General features: G+C 50.6%; 1 protein-coding gene across 1 annotated transcript; it reads left to right on the top strand.

Annotated features, from left to right (window-relative positions):
* The first annotated feature begins 609 nt into the window (after positions 1 to 609).
* On the top strand, positions 610 to 11,713 carry LOC144675993 (uncharacterized). The gene is made up of 4 exons (XM_078536509.1): positions 610 to 721; positions 6,051 to 6,338; positions 9,324 to 9,440; positions 11,603 to 11,713. Exons 2-4 carry the CDS (start codon positions 6,095 to 6,097, stop codon positions 11,680 to 11,682), a joined length of 441 nt encoding a protein of 146 aa, XP_078392635.1. The 5' UTR covers positions 610 to 721; positions 6,051 to 6,094; the 3' UTR covers positions 11,683 to 11,713.
* The last annotated feature ends 5,834 nt before the right edge of the window (positions 11,714 to 17,547 follow it).

Raw genomic sequence — 17,547 nt, 5'->3', positions numbered from 1 at the left:
GTTCTTCCTTGGTGAAATATATCCCCGCCCTGCCTCAACCTTTCTGTTTAACTCTCTAAAATTCCACATCTCGCTATTTAGTTTAAAGCCCTCTCGCCTGCCCTAGTTATAGGACTCGTCAGATCACTGGGCCCAGCACGGTTGATGTGAAAGCCAGTTAGTGATGCTATCGAATTGAAATGAACAGTAACTGGGAGATCAGTAAGAGGGTGACTTAACTGAAACATGTCGGATCCTGAGGGGTCCTGACAGGGTGGGTGTGGAGAGGGTGCTTCCTCTTGTGGGAGAATCTCTTCTCGAGTAGGAACTCCAAGCGGATACAAGCTGAGCCTGTCCAGCCTGGTCCTGGTACCCGTCCGGTGAACCTTCCCGGAACTGCTAGCCTTTTCTCTAACTGCTTCCGTCCGCCGTGTTATTCCCCCACCAGGGGTCAGACCCACCATCCTGCTGGAGCCCAACTACAGTGTATTCCTCAAAGGAGAGTCGGTTAATGTTACCTGCACCATCTGGGAACGCAACACCAGCCGGGGGATTGATTTTTACCTGGACGGCTCCTTCCTGACCCATCGTGACATCGGGCCCGGGAGAAACTCCGCCAGTGTGCGAGTGGCCAACTTGACCTCCAAGGGCGCTGGGAGGTACAGCTGCAAATACGGGAACCAGCTGGCCGGGGAGTACGCGAATTCTTCCCTCGATGCCTCGGTGCACATCGCCGTGACAGGTGAGCAGGGGAGACGTTTTACAAGCACTGCTCGGGTACCGATGCGCGCTCACCTGAAGGGGACATGTGGCGTGGGTGGGGGGATAGATACGGAAGGGGAAGATGGTCGGGGTGGACTATGGGGGTGACTGAATGTGACTCAGGCTGAGGCAAATCGAGGGAGAATGGCGAAGAGAGAGTGAGAGAAACCAAAAAAGAGGGAGGGAGGGAGAGAGACAGAGGGAGACAGACAGAGACAGGGAGGGAGAGAGAGAGAGGCAGAAAGGGAGATACAGAGAGAAGGGGAGGGACAGAAGGAATGAGAGAGAAGGGGCGACAGAGGGAGAGAACGAGACAGAGAGGGGGAGAGGCAGAGAAAGAGAGAGAGAGAAAGATCGAGAGATAGACAGGTAGACAGACAGAAGGAGAGAGAGACTGAGAGAGAGAGAGAGAGAGAGAGAGAGACAGACATAGAGACAGAGAGAGAGAGCGATATAGAGAGAGAGACAGAGGGGGAGAGAGAGAGGCAGAGACAGAGAGAGACAGGTAGAGAGAGACAGAGGGGGAGAGACAGAGGCAGAGACAGAGTGGGACAGGGTGAGGGAGACAGGGTGAGGGAGACAGAGAGAGAGAGAGACAGAGAAAGAGAGAGAAAGATCGAGAGATAGACAGGCAGAACGACAGAAGGAGAAAGAGACCGAGAGAGAGAGAGAGAGAGAGAGGGAGAGAGAGATAGGCAGAGAGTGGGAGGCAGAGAGAGAGAGAGAGTGACAGAGTGACAGACAGACAGACAGAGAGGGAGAGAGAACGACAGATAGAGAGAGACAGAGGGGGAGAGAGAGAGACAGGGAGGGAGAGAGAGAGAGGCAGAAAGGGAGATACAGAGAGAAGGGGAGGGACAGAAGGAATGAGAGAGAAGGGGCGACAGAGGGAGAGAACGAGACAGAGAGGGGGAGAGGCAGAGAAAGAGAGAGAGAGAAAGATCGAGAGATAGACAGGTAGACAGACAGAAGGAGAGAGAGACTGAGAGAGAGAGAGAGAGAGGCAGAGAGTGGGAGGCAGAGAGAGAGAGAGAGAGAGACAGACAGAGAGACAGAGAGAGAGAGAGAGAAAGAGAGAGAGACAGAGGGGGAGAGAGAGAGGCAGAGACAGAGAGAGACAGGTAGAGAGAGACAGAGGGGGAGAGACAGAGGCAGAGACAGAGTGGGACAGGGTGAGGGAGACAGGGTGAGGGAGACAGAGAGAGAGAGAGACAGAGAAAGAGAGAGAAAGATCGAGAGATAGACAGGCAGAACGACAGAAGGAGAAAGAGACCGAGAGAGAGAGAGAGAGAGAGAGAGGGAGAGAGAGATAGGCAGAGAGTGGGAGGCAGAGAGAGAGAGAGAGTCACAGAGTGACAGACAGACAGACAGAGAGAGGGAGAGAGAACGACAGATAGAGAGAGACAGAGGGGGAGAGAGAGAGACAGAGGGGGAGAGAGAGGCAGAGACAGAGAGAGACAGATAGAGAGAGACAGAGGGGGAGAGAGAGAGACAGAGACAGAGAGAGAGACAGAGAGCGACAGAAGGGGAGAGAGAGAGGCAGAGACAGACAGGGTGGGACAAGGTGAGAGAGAGAGAGACAGCTGTAGATAGATAGAGAAAGAGGAAGTGTGTGCGTGTGTGAGAGAGAGAGAGAGTGAGAGTGAGTGTGAGAGAGACAGGCAAAGAGGGAGAGAGAGAGAGAGAGTGCGAGACAGAAACAGAGAAAGCAAAAAGAGAGAGACTGAGAGGTAGACCTTGAGAGACAAAGAGAGAGAGAGAGAGAGAGGAGGACAGAAACAGAGAGAGAAAAAAGGAAGAAAGAGAAAAGGAAAGGAAGAAAGGAAGATGGAGAAAAAGGAAGGGAAAAAGTAATAAAGAAAGAAGGAACGAAGGAAACAAATAATAAAGGAAGTAAGAATGAAATAAAGAAAGGAAAAGAACGCAGGGAGGAAAGCTGGGAAAGAGGAAAATAAAAACAAAGGAGAGGTGGTGGGTTATCTTAAAAAAAGAAACATTCTGAATCTCAGAGCCTCACAAGCTGAGGTTACGTCCCACTCAGTAAGTTTCCTGTCCGCAATGCAGGCGGGAGGCAGCACCTTAGCGCACAGCAAGATCCCACAAAGCGTAAGGTGGTCAGCAAACCCGGGCCGCCTGCTTTGCTGCCGCCGGGCAGCGGGTCCCACGGCTGCGCAGGTCAGCACCTTGCGGAGGCCCCTAACAGTGTCGGCTAACCGTCATACTGCATTGCTCCGAGGGCTTGCCCAGTTTTCACCAATCGGTGTTGGCCCTGGGCACGGGAAGGGTAACAGAAGGAGGGAGCTAAAGGAAAGAGCGGGAGAGCAGAGAAATGGAGAGAGAGAGAGAGCTCGAATTCGTACCGCACGTGTTGGGAACTCCCCGGGGAAGTTGAGAGGCAAGTGCGTAATTTGGAGGAGATGGGAATATCCACCTAAACAGCCTCGATTGGCTCGAGCGCGGATGGGATCAATCCCGTTTCGCGTCGTGGGAGTTTGAAAATTGCTCCATGCGCAGTTTCTGCGCTGAATAGTGGGAAGTAGGGAGGTCATGTTGGGAGTTGTATAGAGCCTCGGTGAGGCCACAGCTGGAGTACTGGGTGCAGTTCTGGTTGCCACATTATAGGAAGGATGTGAGGGCACTGGAGGGGGTGCAGAGGAGATTCACCAGGATGGTGCCTGGGATGAAACATTTAAGTGATGAAGAGATGTTGGATAGACTTGGGTTGTTTTCGTTGGATTAAAGAAGACTGAGGGGCGACCTGATCGAGGTGTACAAGATTATGAGGGTCATGGACAAGGTGGATAGGGAGCAGCTGTTTCCCTTTAGTTGAAGGGTCAGTCACGAGGGGGGCATAAGTTCAAGGTGAGGGGCAGGAGGTTTAGGGGGTGGTAAGTGAGGAAAAGCTTTTTGACCCAGAGGGTGGTGAGGGTCTGGAATGCGCTGCCTGGGAGGGTGGTGGAGGTGGGTTGCCTCACATCCTTTAAAAAGCACCTGGATGAGCACTTGGCACCTCATAAACATTCAAGGCTATGGGGCCAAGTGCTGGTCAATGGGATTAGGTAGGTAGGTCAGGTGTTTCTCACGTGTCGGTGCAGACTCGATGGGCCGAAGGGCCTCTTCTGCACTGTGTGTGATTCTGCGGAGTGCAGCAGGTTTGGGAAGATATAAGCCTTTCTTAAACATACAGATACACTCCCTATCATCCACACACACACACACACACACGCACACACGATCTCTCACACACACTGTCACGTTTACACGTACTCTCATACACTCATACTCTCATACACTCTCTCACATATACACTCAGATACACAGGTACACACACACACTCTCTCACACACAGACACAAACTCTCTCTCTCACACACACATACACACACACACACTCTCTCTCTCACACACAGACACAAACTCTCTCTCTCACACACACGTACACACACACACACTCTCTCTCACACACAGACACAAACTCTCTCACACACACGTACACACACACACACACTCTCTCTCACACACAGACACAAACTCTCTCTCTCACACACACGTACACACACACACACACACTCTCTCTCACACACAGACACAAACTCTCTCTCTCACACATACACACACACACTCTCTCTCACACACAGACACAAACTCTCTCACACACACGTACACACACACTCTCTCTCACACACAGACACAAACTCTCTCTCTCACACACACGTACACACACACACACTCTCTTACACACAGACACAAACTCTCTCTCTCACACACACACACACACTCTCACACACAGACACAAACTCTCTCTCTCACACACACGTACACACACACACACACTCTCACACACAGACACAAACTCTCTCTCTCACACACACGTATACACACACTCTCTCACACACAGACACAAACTCTCTCTCTCACACACACGTACACACACACACACTCTCTCTCTCACACACAGACACAAACTCTCTCTCTCACACACTTTCATTCACTTCACTCATCCGCACTCACACGTTGACACACAGACGCTCAAACACGTACACACTCACATACACACACACAGTCTCATACACACACATATTGTCACACACAGACACTCAAACACGCACACAGTCTCATACACACACGCACACACTCACACACACACACACACACTCAATCTCTCATACACATAAACACACATTGGCAGACACAGACAATCACCGACATTCAAACACACACACACACTCTCACACAGTCCCTCTCTCTCACACACGCACTCTCATAAAAATGCACACGCACACACTCTCATACACACTCACAGGCCCCCACACACAGACACTAATACGCACAACTCACATACACACGTAAACGCATTCTGTCTCGTGCAAATACACACACTCACGCATTCACACACAAACTCAAATGCTGCAGCCCATGCAGTGTAGGTACACCCACAGTGCTGTTAGGGAGGGAGTTCCAGGATTTTGTCCCTGTGGTGTAGGTACACCCACAGCGCTGTTAGGGAGGGAGTTCCAGGATTTTGTCCCTGTGGTGTAGGTACACCCACAGTGCTGTTAGGGAGGGAGTTCCAGGATTTTGTCCGTGTGGTGTAGGTACACCCACAGCGCTGTTAGGGAGGGAGTTCCAGGATTTTGTCCGTGTGGTGTAGGTACACCCACAGTGCTGTTAGGGAGGGAGTTCCAGGATTTTGTCCCTGTGGTGTAGGTACACCCACAGTGCTGTTAGGGAGGGAGTTCCAGGATTTTGTCCCTGTGGTGTAGGTACTCCCACAGTGCTGTTAGAGAGGGAGTTCTATGATTTTGACCCAGCGACAGTGAAGGAACGGCCGATATATTTCCAAGTCAGGATGGTGAGTGACTCGGAGGGGAACTTCCAGGTGGTGGTGTTCCCCATGTGTCTGCTGCCCTTGTCCTTCTAGATGGTAGTGGTCGTGGGTTTGGAAGGTGCTGTCTTAGGATCCTTGGTGAGTTATTGCAGTGCATCTTGTAGATGGTACACACACTGCTGCTACTGTGCGTCGGTGGTGGAGGGAGTGAATGTTTGTGGATGAGGTGCCGATCAAGCGGGGCTGCTGCGTCCTGGATGGTGTCGAGCTTCTCGAGTGTTGCGGGAGCTGCACTCATCCAGGCAAAGTGGGGAGTATCCCATCACATTCCTGACTCGTGCCTTGTAGATGGTGGACAGGCTTTGGGGGAGTCAGGAGGGTGAGTGACTCTCCGCAGGATTCCCAGCCTCTGACCTGCTCGAGTAGCCGCTGCCTTTATCTGCCGCACGGTTATTGATTCTTCTGCCTGTTCATCCAAACAGATCCCCTGCAGACTCCCAATATAGCCTTATTCACCGTCAGAGGGATGAATCTCATCAACTGCACGGTCCAGAACAACACAGGGAACGGCACAATGTACTTACTGGAGTTGGATGCCAGCGGGTCTAGGCAAGTTCAACACGCGGAAGTGTTGAATTTCACCTCGACGTTTCCGTTGAATAACAGTGATGGCAACATTGCTGGCCGCTACGTCTGTTTATACGAGGTGCAAGTCAAGGGTAGATCGTTCAACTCCACCTACACCGAGTCTGTCCTAGTCGCTGTTCCAGGTGAGTGAGATTCAACTTTCCATCAACGCTCTTGGTAAACTAAGGCACCAGGCATTCTTCATGTTCTTGTGGTCAGCAGCAGTTGACCAAATGTCAAGCCAGATAACATTGACTTTTCCTCATTCACTGAGGGGGTGTGGGCGTCGCTGGCTGGGCCCAGCTTTTACTGCCCTTCCCTAATTGCCCCTTGAGGTGGTGGATGAGCCGCCTTCTTGACCTGCAGCAGTCCCTGTGGTTTAGGGTACGCCCACAGTGCTGTTAGGGAGGGAGTTCCAGGATTTTGTCCGTGTGGTGTAGGTACACCCACAGTGCTGTTAGGGAGGGAGTTCCAGGATTTTGACCATGTGGTGTAGGTACACCCACAGCGCTGTTAGGGAGGGAGTTCCAGGATTTTGTCCCTGTGGTGTAGGTACACCCACAGCGCTGTTAGGGAGGGAGTTCCAGGATTTTGTCCCTGTGGTGTAGGTACACCCACAGTGCTGTTAGGGAGGGAGTTCCAGGATTTTGTCCCTGTGGTGTAGGTACACCCACAGTGCTGTTAGGGAGGGAGTTCCAGGATTTTGACCCAGCAACAGTGAAGGAACGGCCGATATATTTCCAAGTCAGGATGGTGAGTGACTTGGAGGGGAACTTCCAGGTGGTGGTGTTCCCATCGATCTACTGCCCTTGTCCTTCTAGTTGGTAGTGGTCGTGGGTTTGGAAGGTGCTGTCTCAGGAGCCTTGGTGAGTTCCTGCAGTGCATCTTGTAGATGGTACACACACTGCTGCTACTGTGCGTCGGTGGTGGAGTGAGTGAATGTTTGTGGATGGGGTGCCGATCAAGCGGGGCTGCTTTGTCCTGGACAGTGTTGAGCTTCTTGAGTGTTGTGGGAGCTGCACTCATCCAGGCAAGTGGGGAATGTCCCGTGGTGGAATTTGAGAATGTTTGTGGACGAGTTTACTGAGACAGGGAGAGTCAATTCTCTGGAGGGTTTGGAAACAAGGTTGAGAAGCGATGGACAAAATCAAATTTTAAAAAAAGCAGACACATGAAAATATACAATTTTCTGAGCAAAATTGAAATTTCAGAACAGTAAATTGTCAAGATGTTTAAAAAGTGAACAGAGTGGGTGAGAGTGTGTGTGGTGGGGTGAGTGTGAATGAGAACACTTGAGACTGGGAGTGCGGCAGACATAAACAGTGTCCCTTCCCTCTCACTCTCCCTACACACAGGCACTGACACACGCACAACACACACACACACACACACACACACACACTCACCCCTCACACACACACACGCACACATAACCATCTCAGGCACACACTCTCCCTTTCACACATATAAACCCACCACTCTCACACACACACTCACCCATCACTCACACACACGCTCACCCATCACTCATACGCACGCTCACCCATCACTCACACACACGCTCACCCATCACTCACACACACGCTCACCCATCACTCACACACACGCTCACCCATCACTCATACACACGCTCACCCATCACTCACACACACGCTCACCCATCACTCACGCACACACTCACCCCCATCACACCCTACGCAAACACACACATACACACACTCCAAGACACACACACACAGACAAACACACACACATACTCATCCCTCACACACACACAGTCACCCCCTGTCCCACCCTATGTAAACACACACATACACACGCTTCTCACACACACACACACACACTCTCCTCAGTATCTCTCTCTCTCCCCCTCACACACACACTCACACGCCTCTCTCTCTCTCTCTCTCACACACATACACATCCCTCACACACACTCACTCAAACTACCCTTACACACACACTCTCTCACACACACATTCACCCCTCACTCACTCACACACACGCCTCTCTCTCTCTCTCTCTCACACACATACACATCCCTCACACACACTCACTCAAACTACCCTTACACACACACTCTCTCACACACACATTCATCCCTCACTCCACACAGACACACCCCTCACTCACACACTCACTCAAACAACCCTTACACACACCCTCTCACACACACACACACCCCTCACTCACACACTCACTCAAACAACCCTTACACACACCCTCTCACACACACACACACCCCTCACTCACACACACACACATGCGCACGCACACACACACACATACGCACGCACACACACACACATGCACATACATAAACACACACCCCTCACATACATGCACGTGCACACACACACACTCACCACTGAGTCACACACTCACTCACCCCTCACTGACACACTTACACACACACCCTTCTCATTCACAAACACACACAAACACACTCAACCCTCACAAACAGACACACACACACACACTCAACCCTCACACACTCATGACTCACATGCATGCACGTGCACACACACACACACATCCCTCACACTCACACACACAATCACCCCTCCCTCTCTCTCTCTCTCACACACACACACTTCCCTCATATATACGCACACACACACACACACACACACTCACTCCCCCCCCACACACGCACTCACCCCGACACACACTGCCCTCTCGATTGGGCACTCTAGAGTCTAGTTGTTTCGTACGGTAGCTGGCCAAGAACCTATAATGGGGGAGATGGTTAGCAAGTGCAATGGCCAATTTTGCTTGGATGTGCACTGCTTAAGGTGCTGACAAGATGAGCACTAAGTGTATCACACACTCCGAGTACCCCCGTGCTGTCGTTGAAGGGAACTGAGGTCGACCAATGAGATGATCAAGAGGAATGTGCAGATGGAGAATGACCATCACACCATCTCAGCACATTAACTGATAAAGCTTCTAACGTCTTCCACCTCCTATACACAACTGATCACAGCAATGGCGGCCGAGGGACCTTATGCAAGAGACAGATGCATGGATGCAATTGTGTTCAATGGATTTGGCGTCAAATAAACAATGAAACTGATACAGTCAAAAATGACCCACGTTGTTTTCTTTCTCTCTCAATGTCATTGTAGCCTCCCCGAATGTGAAGAAAATCGTTGGCTGGTTCTTAGCTACGCTGATACTCCTCATGATTCTGGTCCTTTCCGTGTATTACTTCAGAAAGCCAAAGACTTGCAAGACCAAACGTGGTAAGATGGATACTTTCTGTCCATGTCTTTATTATTTCCCCTACTTTGCATCGCATATGTTGCGACGAGAGGACCAAGTTCACTCTTAGAGTGTGATCCCCCACTGTAGGTCAGTGGCTGGTCATCCTGCAAGGAGCTCAACGCCATTCGGAGCAAAGAATCCCGCTTGACTGGCTCCCCATCCACAAACATTCACTCCCTCCACCACCGACGCACAGTGGCAGCAGTGTGTGTACCATCGACAAGATGCACGGCCTTGTCCCTTCCAGTGGAATTATACTTCTCGCATTGAAACAAATGCATTTCAGACCCCCCCCCGCCCCCAGTCCCACACAGTGACAACGCAGGTGGGTAAGGTAGTCAGGAAGGCATATGGCATGCTTGCCTTCATCGGCAGGGGTATTGAGTATAAAAGCTGGGAAGTCATGCTGCAGCTGTATAGAACCTTGGTTAGGCCACACTTGGAATATTGTGCGCAATTCTGGTCGCCACATTACCAGAAGGATATGGAGGCGTTGGAGAGGGTGCAGAGGAGGTTCAGCGGGATGCCGCCTGGTCTGGAGGTTATTAACCATGAGGAGAGGTTGGAGAAACTCGGATTGTTCTCACTAGAGCGAAGGAGATTGAGGGGCGACTCGATAGAAGTTTACAAAATGATGAGTGGCATGGACAGAGTAGATAGTCAGAAGCTTTTTTCCCAGGGTGGAAGAGTCAATTACTAGGGGGGCATAGATTTAAGGGGAGAGGAGAAAACTATAGAGGGGATGTGAGGGGCAAGTTTTTTACGCAGAGGGTAATGAGTATCTGGAATTCGCTGCCAGAGGAGGTGGTGGAAGCAGGTACGATAGTGGTGTTTAAGAGGCAGCTGGACAAATACATGAATAGGATGGGAATAGAGGGATACGGACCCCGAATGTGCAAAATGTTTTAGTTGACGGGCAATATGATCGGCGCAGGCTTGGAGGGCCGAAGGGCCTGTTCCTGTGCTGTACTTTTCTTTGTTCTTTGTTCACTGCAGTGACTCACCAAGGCCCCTTTGACAGCACCTCCTAGGGGAGCTGGTGTACTGTGGTGGTGGCACTAGCAACGCAGAGACCCAGGGCAATGCTCTGGGGAATCGGATCAAATCCCGTCACAGACGCTGGTTGAATTTTAGTTCGGTTAACAAATCAGGAAGATAAAGCTTGGCATGAAACTGTCGTCAATTGCCGGGAAATCCCACCTGGTTCATCGATGTCCTTTAGGGAAGGAAGTCTGGCGTCTTTGCCTACATGTGACTCCAGACACAGGGATGTGGTTGACTCTTAACTGCCCTCTGAAGCGCACTAGCAAGGTTGGGCAATTAGAGACTGGCAACATTTTCTGGCCATGCCAACAATGTCTACATCCCACGAAAGTTCCAAAAAAAAAATACACCCGTCAACTCTACCGCCTAGAAGGGCATGGGCAGCAGACACATGGGGAACACCACCACCTGGAAGATCCCCTCCGCGTCACTCACCATCCTGACTTGAAAATATACCGGCCGTTCCTTCACTGTCGGCTGGGTCAAAACCCTGGATGGTCAGCGATGGTTACATCCACCTAAAATGAGTTTTTGAAAAATGTTTTTATTTCATGTTATGTTTTAATCAAACTGGCTATAATTCTTTGTACGTTGTGTTTGAAGACTAGGCCTTTATTCACTGGAGCTTAGAAGAATGAGAGGAGATCTCATTGAAACATATAACATTCTGACAGGGCTAGACAGGCTGGATGCAGGGATGATATTTCCTCTTGAGTGGGTTGGGAGGGGGTGTGTATTCTAGAAGGAGGGGTTACAAACTCAGGATATTGGGGGAGACCATTTAGGACTGAGATGAGGAGAAACCTCTTCACTCAGAGGGTAGTGAACCTGTGCCATTCTCCACCACAGGAGGCTGTGGAGGCCGAGACGCTGAATATATTTAAGAAGGAAATAGATAGATTTCTGGACTCCGAAGGTGTCAAGGGGTGTGGGGAGAGAGCGGAACGATGACGTTGAGATAGGGGATGAGCCATGATCTTATTGAAGGGCGGAGCAGACTCAAAGGGCCGAATGACCCACTCCTGCCTTCCATTTCCTATGTTTCTAAACAACTCTGTCTACAACTCTATTAACACGATCTTTCTCCCGCCCACAGAATACAGGATTTACGTGCGAGAAAGACTTCTCGACGACGTGACACATATCGAAGCTATCGATGATGATACTCCTTTTTAAATGGACACTATTTTTACATACTGTATTTGGATGACCCGTGAAGATATTGGGGGCTGGTGGGAGGTGGGGGGGTGGGGGGAAGGGTTGGGGGTAGAATTTGTTCTGTGTGGCAGAGCAGTATCCCTCTGGCCTTCAGTTATACTCGCTGCCCAGATGTAGATTTAGAGGTCGGCAATTGGAATGGCCATTGGCCGCTCGTGTAACAAGCGCCCGCTGCAACTTGGGATCCTCTCGCGATCAGGCCCAAGGTTAATGTTTTTACCCCCAGTCTGTTGGACGCGAAGACTGAAAAAGCCAAACTTTGATCCCGGTCAACGCAAGAAAAATGTCTGACAAAAGAACATGGTATTGCAAAATTAGCATAACCAACCGAAATTAGCCTAGCTGCTTCTATGACTAGCGGGACTGGCGCTGGTTAAAGACATCTGGCGGCAGAATTTTATTTGGGCGCAGCTGACGAATCACATCTGCGGCCCATCCGAAGTTCCAAACCGCTGGCTTCATTGGGAATAAACACGTCGATTGCACCCACTCTGTGTCTCCGCCCAAGTGTCATTTTGCAACCAACGGCCTGATTCCAAATTTGTCCCGTGCAAAACGTGACAGCTCAACACAGATTTGTAGTGCACATCTGTAGAAATATTACTCCGTGCAACGCGGGTTTCAATGTCCAAATGTTTGCTCTAACGTCTAAATAGTTATCGGTGAGGCTCTTCTACTCTCCGAGGTGAAAATAACTAATAAGACCATAAGACACAGGAGCAGAAATTAGGCCATTCGGCCCATCGATTCTGCTCCGCCATTCAATCATGGCTGATAAGTTTCTCAACCCCATTCTCCCGCCTTCTCCCCCTAACCTTTGATCCCCTTACCAATCAAGAACCTATCTATCTCGGTCTTAAATACACTCAATGACCTGGCCTCCACAGCTTTCTGTGGCAATGCATTCCATAGATTCACCACTCTCTGGCTAAAGAAGTTTCTCCTCATCTCTGTTCTAAAAGGTCTTCCCTTTACTCTGAGGCTGTGCCCTCGGGTCCTAGTCTCTCCTACTCATGGAAACATCTTCCCCGCGTCCCACTCTATCCAGGCCTTTCAGTATTCTGTAAGTTTCAATCAGATCCCCCCTCATCCTTCTAAACCCCATTGAGTATAGACCCAGAGTCCTCAAACGTTTCTCAAGTGTGAGGGATATTCATAAATTCATATTTAGGTGAAATTACCCCTCAACCAATAACATTGCAAATAATTATCTGGTCACACAGAGGCATTATGATGTCCACCATTGATGTGTTACACTCTTGGTTCAAACATGGACAAAAGAGCTGAGCCCCCGAGGTGAGGTGAGAGTGACTGCCCTTGACACCAAGGCAGCATTTGACCGAGTGGCATCAAGGAGCCCCAGCAAAACTGGAGTCCATGGGACTCAGGGGGAAAACTCTCTGCTGGTTTGGGTCATACCCAGCACAAAGGAAGATGGTCGTGGTTGTTGGAGGTCAATCCTCTCAGCTCCAGGACATCACTGCAGGATTTCCTCAGGGTCCTGTCCTCGGCCCAGCCATCTTCAGCTGCTTCATCAATGACCTTCCTTCGATCCTAAGGTCAGAAGTGGGGATGTTCGCTGATGACTGCACAATGTTCAGCACCATTCGCGACTCCTCAGATACTGACGCAGTCCATGTCCAAATGCAGCAAGACCTGGACACTTTCCAGGCTTGGGCAGACAAGTGGCAAGTAGCATTCGCACCACACAAGTGACAGGCAATGACCATCTCCAACAAGTGAGATTCCAAACATCACCCCTTGACGTTCAATGGCATTACCATCACTGAATCCTCCACTATCAACATCCTGGGGGTTACCATTGACCAGAAACTTAACTGGACCAGCCATATAAATACTGTGGTTACAAGAGCAGGTCAGAGGCTGGGAATCCTACAGAGAGTTACCCACCTCTTGACCCTTCACCATCTACAAGGCACAAGTCAGGAGTGTGATGGAATACTCCCCACTTGCCTGGATGAGTGCAGCTCCCACAACACTCAAGAAGCTCGACACCGTCCAGGACAAAGCAGCCCCGCTTAATCGGCACCCCATCCACAAACATTCACTCCCCCCACCACCGACACACTGTAGCAGCAGTGTGTACCATCTACAAGATGCACTGCAGGAATTCACCAAGGCTCCTTAGACAGCACCTTCCAAACCCACAACCACTACCATCTAGAAGGACAAGGGCAGGAGACACACAGGAAAACCACAACTTGAAAGTTCCCCTCCAAGCCACTCACCACCCTGACTTGGAAATATATCGGCCGTTCCTTCACTGTCGCTGGGTCAAAATCCAGGAACTCCCTCCCTAACAGCACTGTGGGTGTACCTACACCACAGGGACAAAATCCTGGAACTCCCTCCCTAACAGCACTGTGGTTGTACCTACACCACAGGGACAAAATCCTGGAACTCCCTCCCTAACAGCGCTGTGGGTGTACCTACACCACAGGGTCAAAATCCTGGAACTCCCTCCCTAACAGCACTGTGGGTGTACCTACACCACAGGGTCAAAATCCTGGAACTCCCTCCCTAACAGCACTGTGGGTGTACCTACACCACAGGGTCAAAATCCTGGAATTCCCTCCCTAACAGCACTGTGGGTGTACCTACACCACAGGGTCAAAATCCTGGAACTCCCTCCCTAACAGCACTGTGGGTGCACCTACACCACACGGACAAAATCCTGGAACTCCCTCTCTAACAGTGCCGTGGGTGCACCTACACCACCTGGGCTGCAGCGGTTCAAGAAGGCAGCTCACCCCCCACCCTCTCAAGGGGTAAATAGAGATGTGGAATACATGCGACCTAGTCAGCGACACCCACATCCTGTACATGAATTTTTAAAAAAACCTCTGTTGGCTGCCACAATCCGTCTTTGGCGACTTCTTTTCATTGGTTTTTGAAGCACTTTGGCCGCCCTAAGGTCGCCAAAGGCGCTATATGAATGCAGGCCTCTTCTGCCGACGAATTGCAAATCGCCTTACTTTAACACTGCGAGTATTTTCCGTTTAACGTGAAATGCTCTTCCGTTTCTCCTTCCCAAGGGAGCTCATTGCACATTTCTACTTCTGTCCTCCCGCCTTTAGTCCCGGTTAGAATTCACTCACACTGAGGATCACATGAGCCTAGGGAAGTGAGCGATCATTGTTTAGGAACACGGAAAGGCTTGCTGGGTGAATCGAAGCTTTTGAGACTGAGGCCGGAAAGGTCTTTTTCCTATTAGGCAATAGGGTCAAGGGGTATGGACCCAGGGTGTAAATGTGACATCGAGGAAGAGATGGACCATTATCAAATTGAAAGGGAAACAGAAACACCTGGGAAAAAACTCAGCAGGTCTGGCAGCATCGGCGGAGAGGGGCACTAGTTGACGTTTCGAGTCCTCCTGACCCTTCAACAGAACTAAGAGGTAGATTCGATAGATAAGAGATTAGCCTTCTGGCTCACAACTGCTTGGAATGAATCAAGACTTACATTCAGCGATTGACCGCTCTACCTGCTCATAAAATGCTCGCTATACGTCTATGGATAAGGTTAACACTTGGAAGCCAAAAGAAAACCCACTCCTATTTCCCGTCTGGGTTGACATTTAACTGCAGCGTTGTCTCCACAGGCGAGAGCCCACAATTACTGGCATTGCTACCCGTGGTGCCCCATGACCATATCTCCTTTCTCAGTGACTGTCTCCGTCTCCGACTCACCCCACCTGGATTTCAGCTGAGGTTCCATCCCTCATGTTTCGAACCCACCCCAGGATCACGGGTATCTCCGGGACACACGACGCTCCTCGGGCTGCTGTTCCCGTCGCATTCTGAGATCCACACTCAGTGCCATGCGCCGCCACGTGAACACGCTCGACTTCTCCCTCCAGCAGCACCGCCGCGCCCCTTTTCCAAAGCTGCCCGTGCCCCCAGTTTCATTTTATTCTTCGTCTCATCCGACGCCTCAACAAGGAGCTTTTTCCCTTTCTCTCAAGTGCCAAGGAACGCAAGCTCCAACAACTCATCGACACCCACACCCATCTGGGACCCTCCACCCCTGCTTGTCCCTCCGTCCCCACCCCCATCTTCCAATCCCAGCCCCGGCCGTGTATTCACTATACCCCCTGACCTTCCCCTCTCCGACGCTGAACGTTCAGTGCTCAGCAAAGGACTTAGTTTCATACCCTTACGCCCTCATCTCAATGAATTTCGGGCTCGGCATGATGCTGAACTCTTCTTCCGCTGTCTTCGTCTCCGTGTTCACTTCTTTGGGCAGGAGTCCTCTCCCCGTTCAACGGATCCTTTTACCCACCTCCAATATTCTCCCTCCACCTGGACCCCTCCCTCTGGATTCTTACCTTCTCTTGATCTTTTCATTGAGAACTGTTGGCGTGACATTAGCCGTCTGAATTTCTCTGCTCCTCTCGCCCATTCTAACCTGTCTCTCTCTGAACTTGCTGCACTCCGTTCTCTCAGGTCCAACCCCAACATTGTCATCAAACCCGCCGACAAGGGTGGTGCTGTTGTTGTCTGGCGCACTGACCTCTGAAACTACCGTTTTCCACCCACGGCCGTTGACAGGGCCCTCAACCGTGTCCGGCCCATCTCCTGTGCATTCTCCCACCCAGAAACGTGATAGGGCCCCCCTTGTCCTCACTTATCACCCCACCAGCCTCCGCATTCAAAGGATCATCCTCCGCCATTTCCGCCAACTCCAGCATGATGCCACCACCAAACACATCTTCCCTTCACCCCCCCCGGCGGACCACTGAGACAAAATCCTGGAACTCCCTCCCTAACAGCACTGTGGGTGTACCTACACCACTGGGACTGCAGCGGTTTAAAAGGCAGCTCACCCATCACCTTCTCAAAGGGAAACTAGGGATCGGCAATAAATCCTGGCCTAGCCAGCAACGCCCACATCCCATGATTGAAGTAAATATCTATACTCACCCTGTCTTCCTATAAGACCATAAGACCATAAGACACAGGAGCAGAAATTAGGCCATTCGGCCCATCGAGTCTGCTCCGCCATTCAATCAGGGCTGATAAGTTTCTCAACCTCATTCTCCCGCCTTCTCCCCATAACCTCTGACCCCCTTACCAATCAAGAACCTATCTATCTCGGTCTTAAATACACTCAATGACCTGGCCTCCACAGCTTTCTGTGGCAATGAATTCCATAGATTCACCACTCTCTGGCTAAAGAAGTTTCTCCTCATCCCTGTTCTAAAAGGTCTTCCCTTTATTCTGAGGCTGTGCCCTCGGGTCCTGGTCTCTCCTACTAATGGAAACATCTTCCCCACGTCCACTCTATCCAGGCCTTTCAGTATTCTGTAAGTTTCAATCAGATCCCCCCCTCATCCATTTAAACTCCATCGAGTATAGACCCAGAATCCTCAAATGTTCCTCATATGTTAAGCCTTTCATTCCTGGGATCGTTCTCATGAACCTCCTCTGGACCCTCTCCAGGGACAGAACATCCTTCCTGAGATACGGGGCCCAAAACTGCTCACAATATTCTAAATGTGGTCTGACCAGAGCCTTATAAAGCCTCAGCAGCACATCCCTGCTTTTATATTCTAGTCCTCTCGAAATAAATGCCAACATTGCAATTGCCTTCCTAACTACCGACTCAACCTGCAAGTTAATCTTAAGAGAATCCTGGACCAGGACTCCCAAGTCCCTTTGCACTCCAGATTTCTGAATTCTCTCCCCATTTAGAAAATAGTCTATGCCTCTATTCTTCCTACCAAAGTGCATGACCTCACACTTCCCCACGTTATATTCCATCTGCCACTTCTTTGCCCATTCTCCTAACCTGTCCAAATCC

This window comes from Cetorhinus maximus, unplaced genomic scaffold (assembly GCF_964194155.1).
Source record: "Cetorhinus maximus unplaced genomic scaffold, sCetMax3.hap1.1 HAP1_SCAFFOLD_1263, whole genome shotgun sequence".
Lineage (NCBI taxonomy): Eukaryota > Metazoa > Chordata > Chondrichthyes > Lamniformes > Cetorhinidae > Cetorhinus > Cetorhinus maximus.
The sequence above is the reverse complement of the archived record's forward strand: the minus strand, read 5'-3'. Positions and strand labels throughout refer to the sequence as shown.

What these genes read in the sequence shown, in the direction of transcription:
- LOC144675993 (XM_078536509.1), top strand. Translation starts at nt 6,095, where the DNA reads ATGAATCTCATCAACTGCACGGTCCAGAACAACACAGGGAACGGCACA. An exon ending in TGTCCTAGTCGCTGTTCCAG is followed by an intron (nt 6,339 to 9,323) that starts GTGAGTGAGATT and finishes ATGTCATTGTAG; the next exon opens with CCTCCCCGAATGTGAAGAAA. An exon ending in GACTTGCAAGACCAAACGTG is followed by an intron (nt 9,441 to 11,602) that starts GTAAGATGGATA and finishes TCCCGCCCACAG; the next exon opens with AATACAGGATTTACGTGCGA.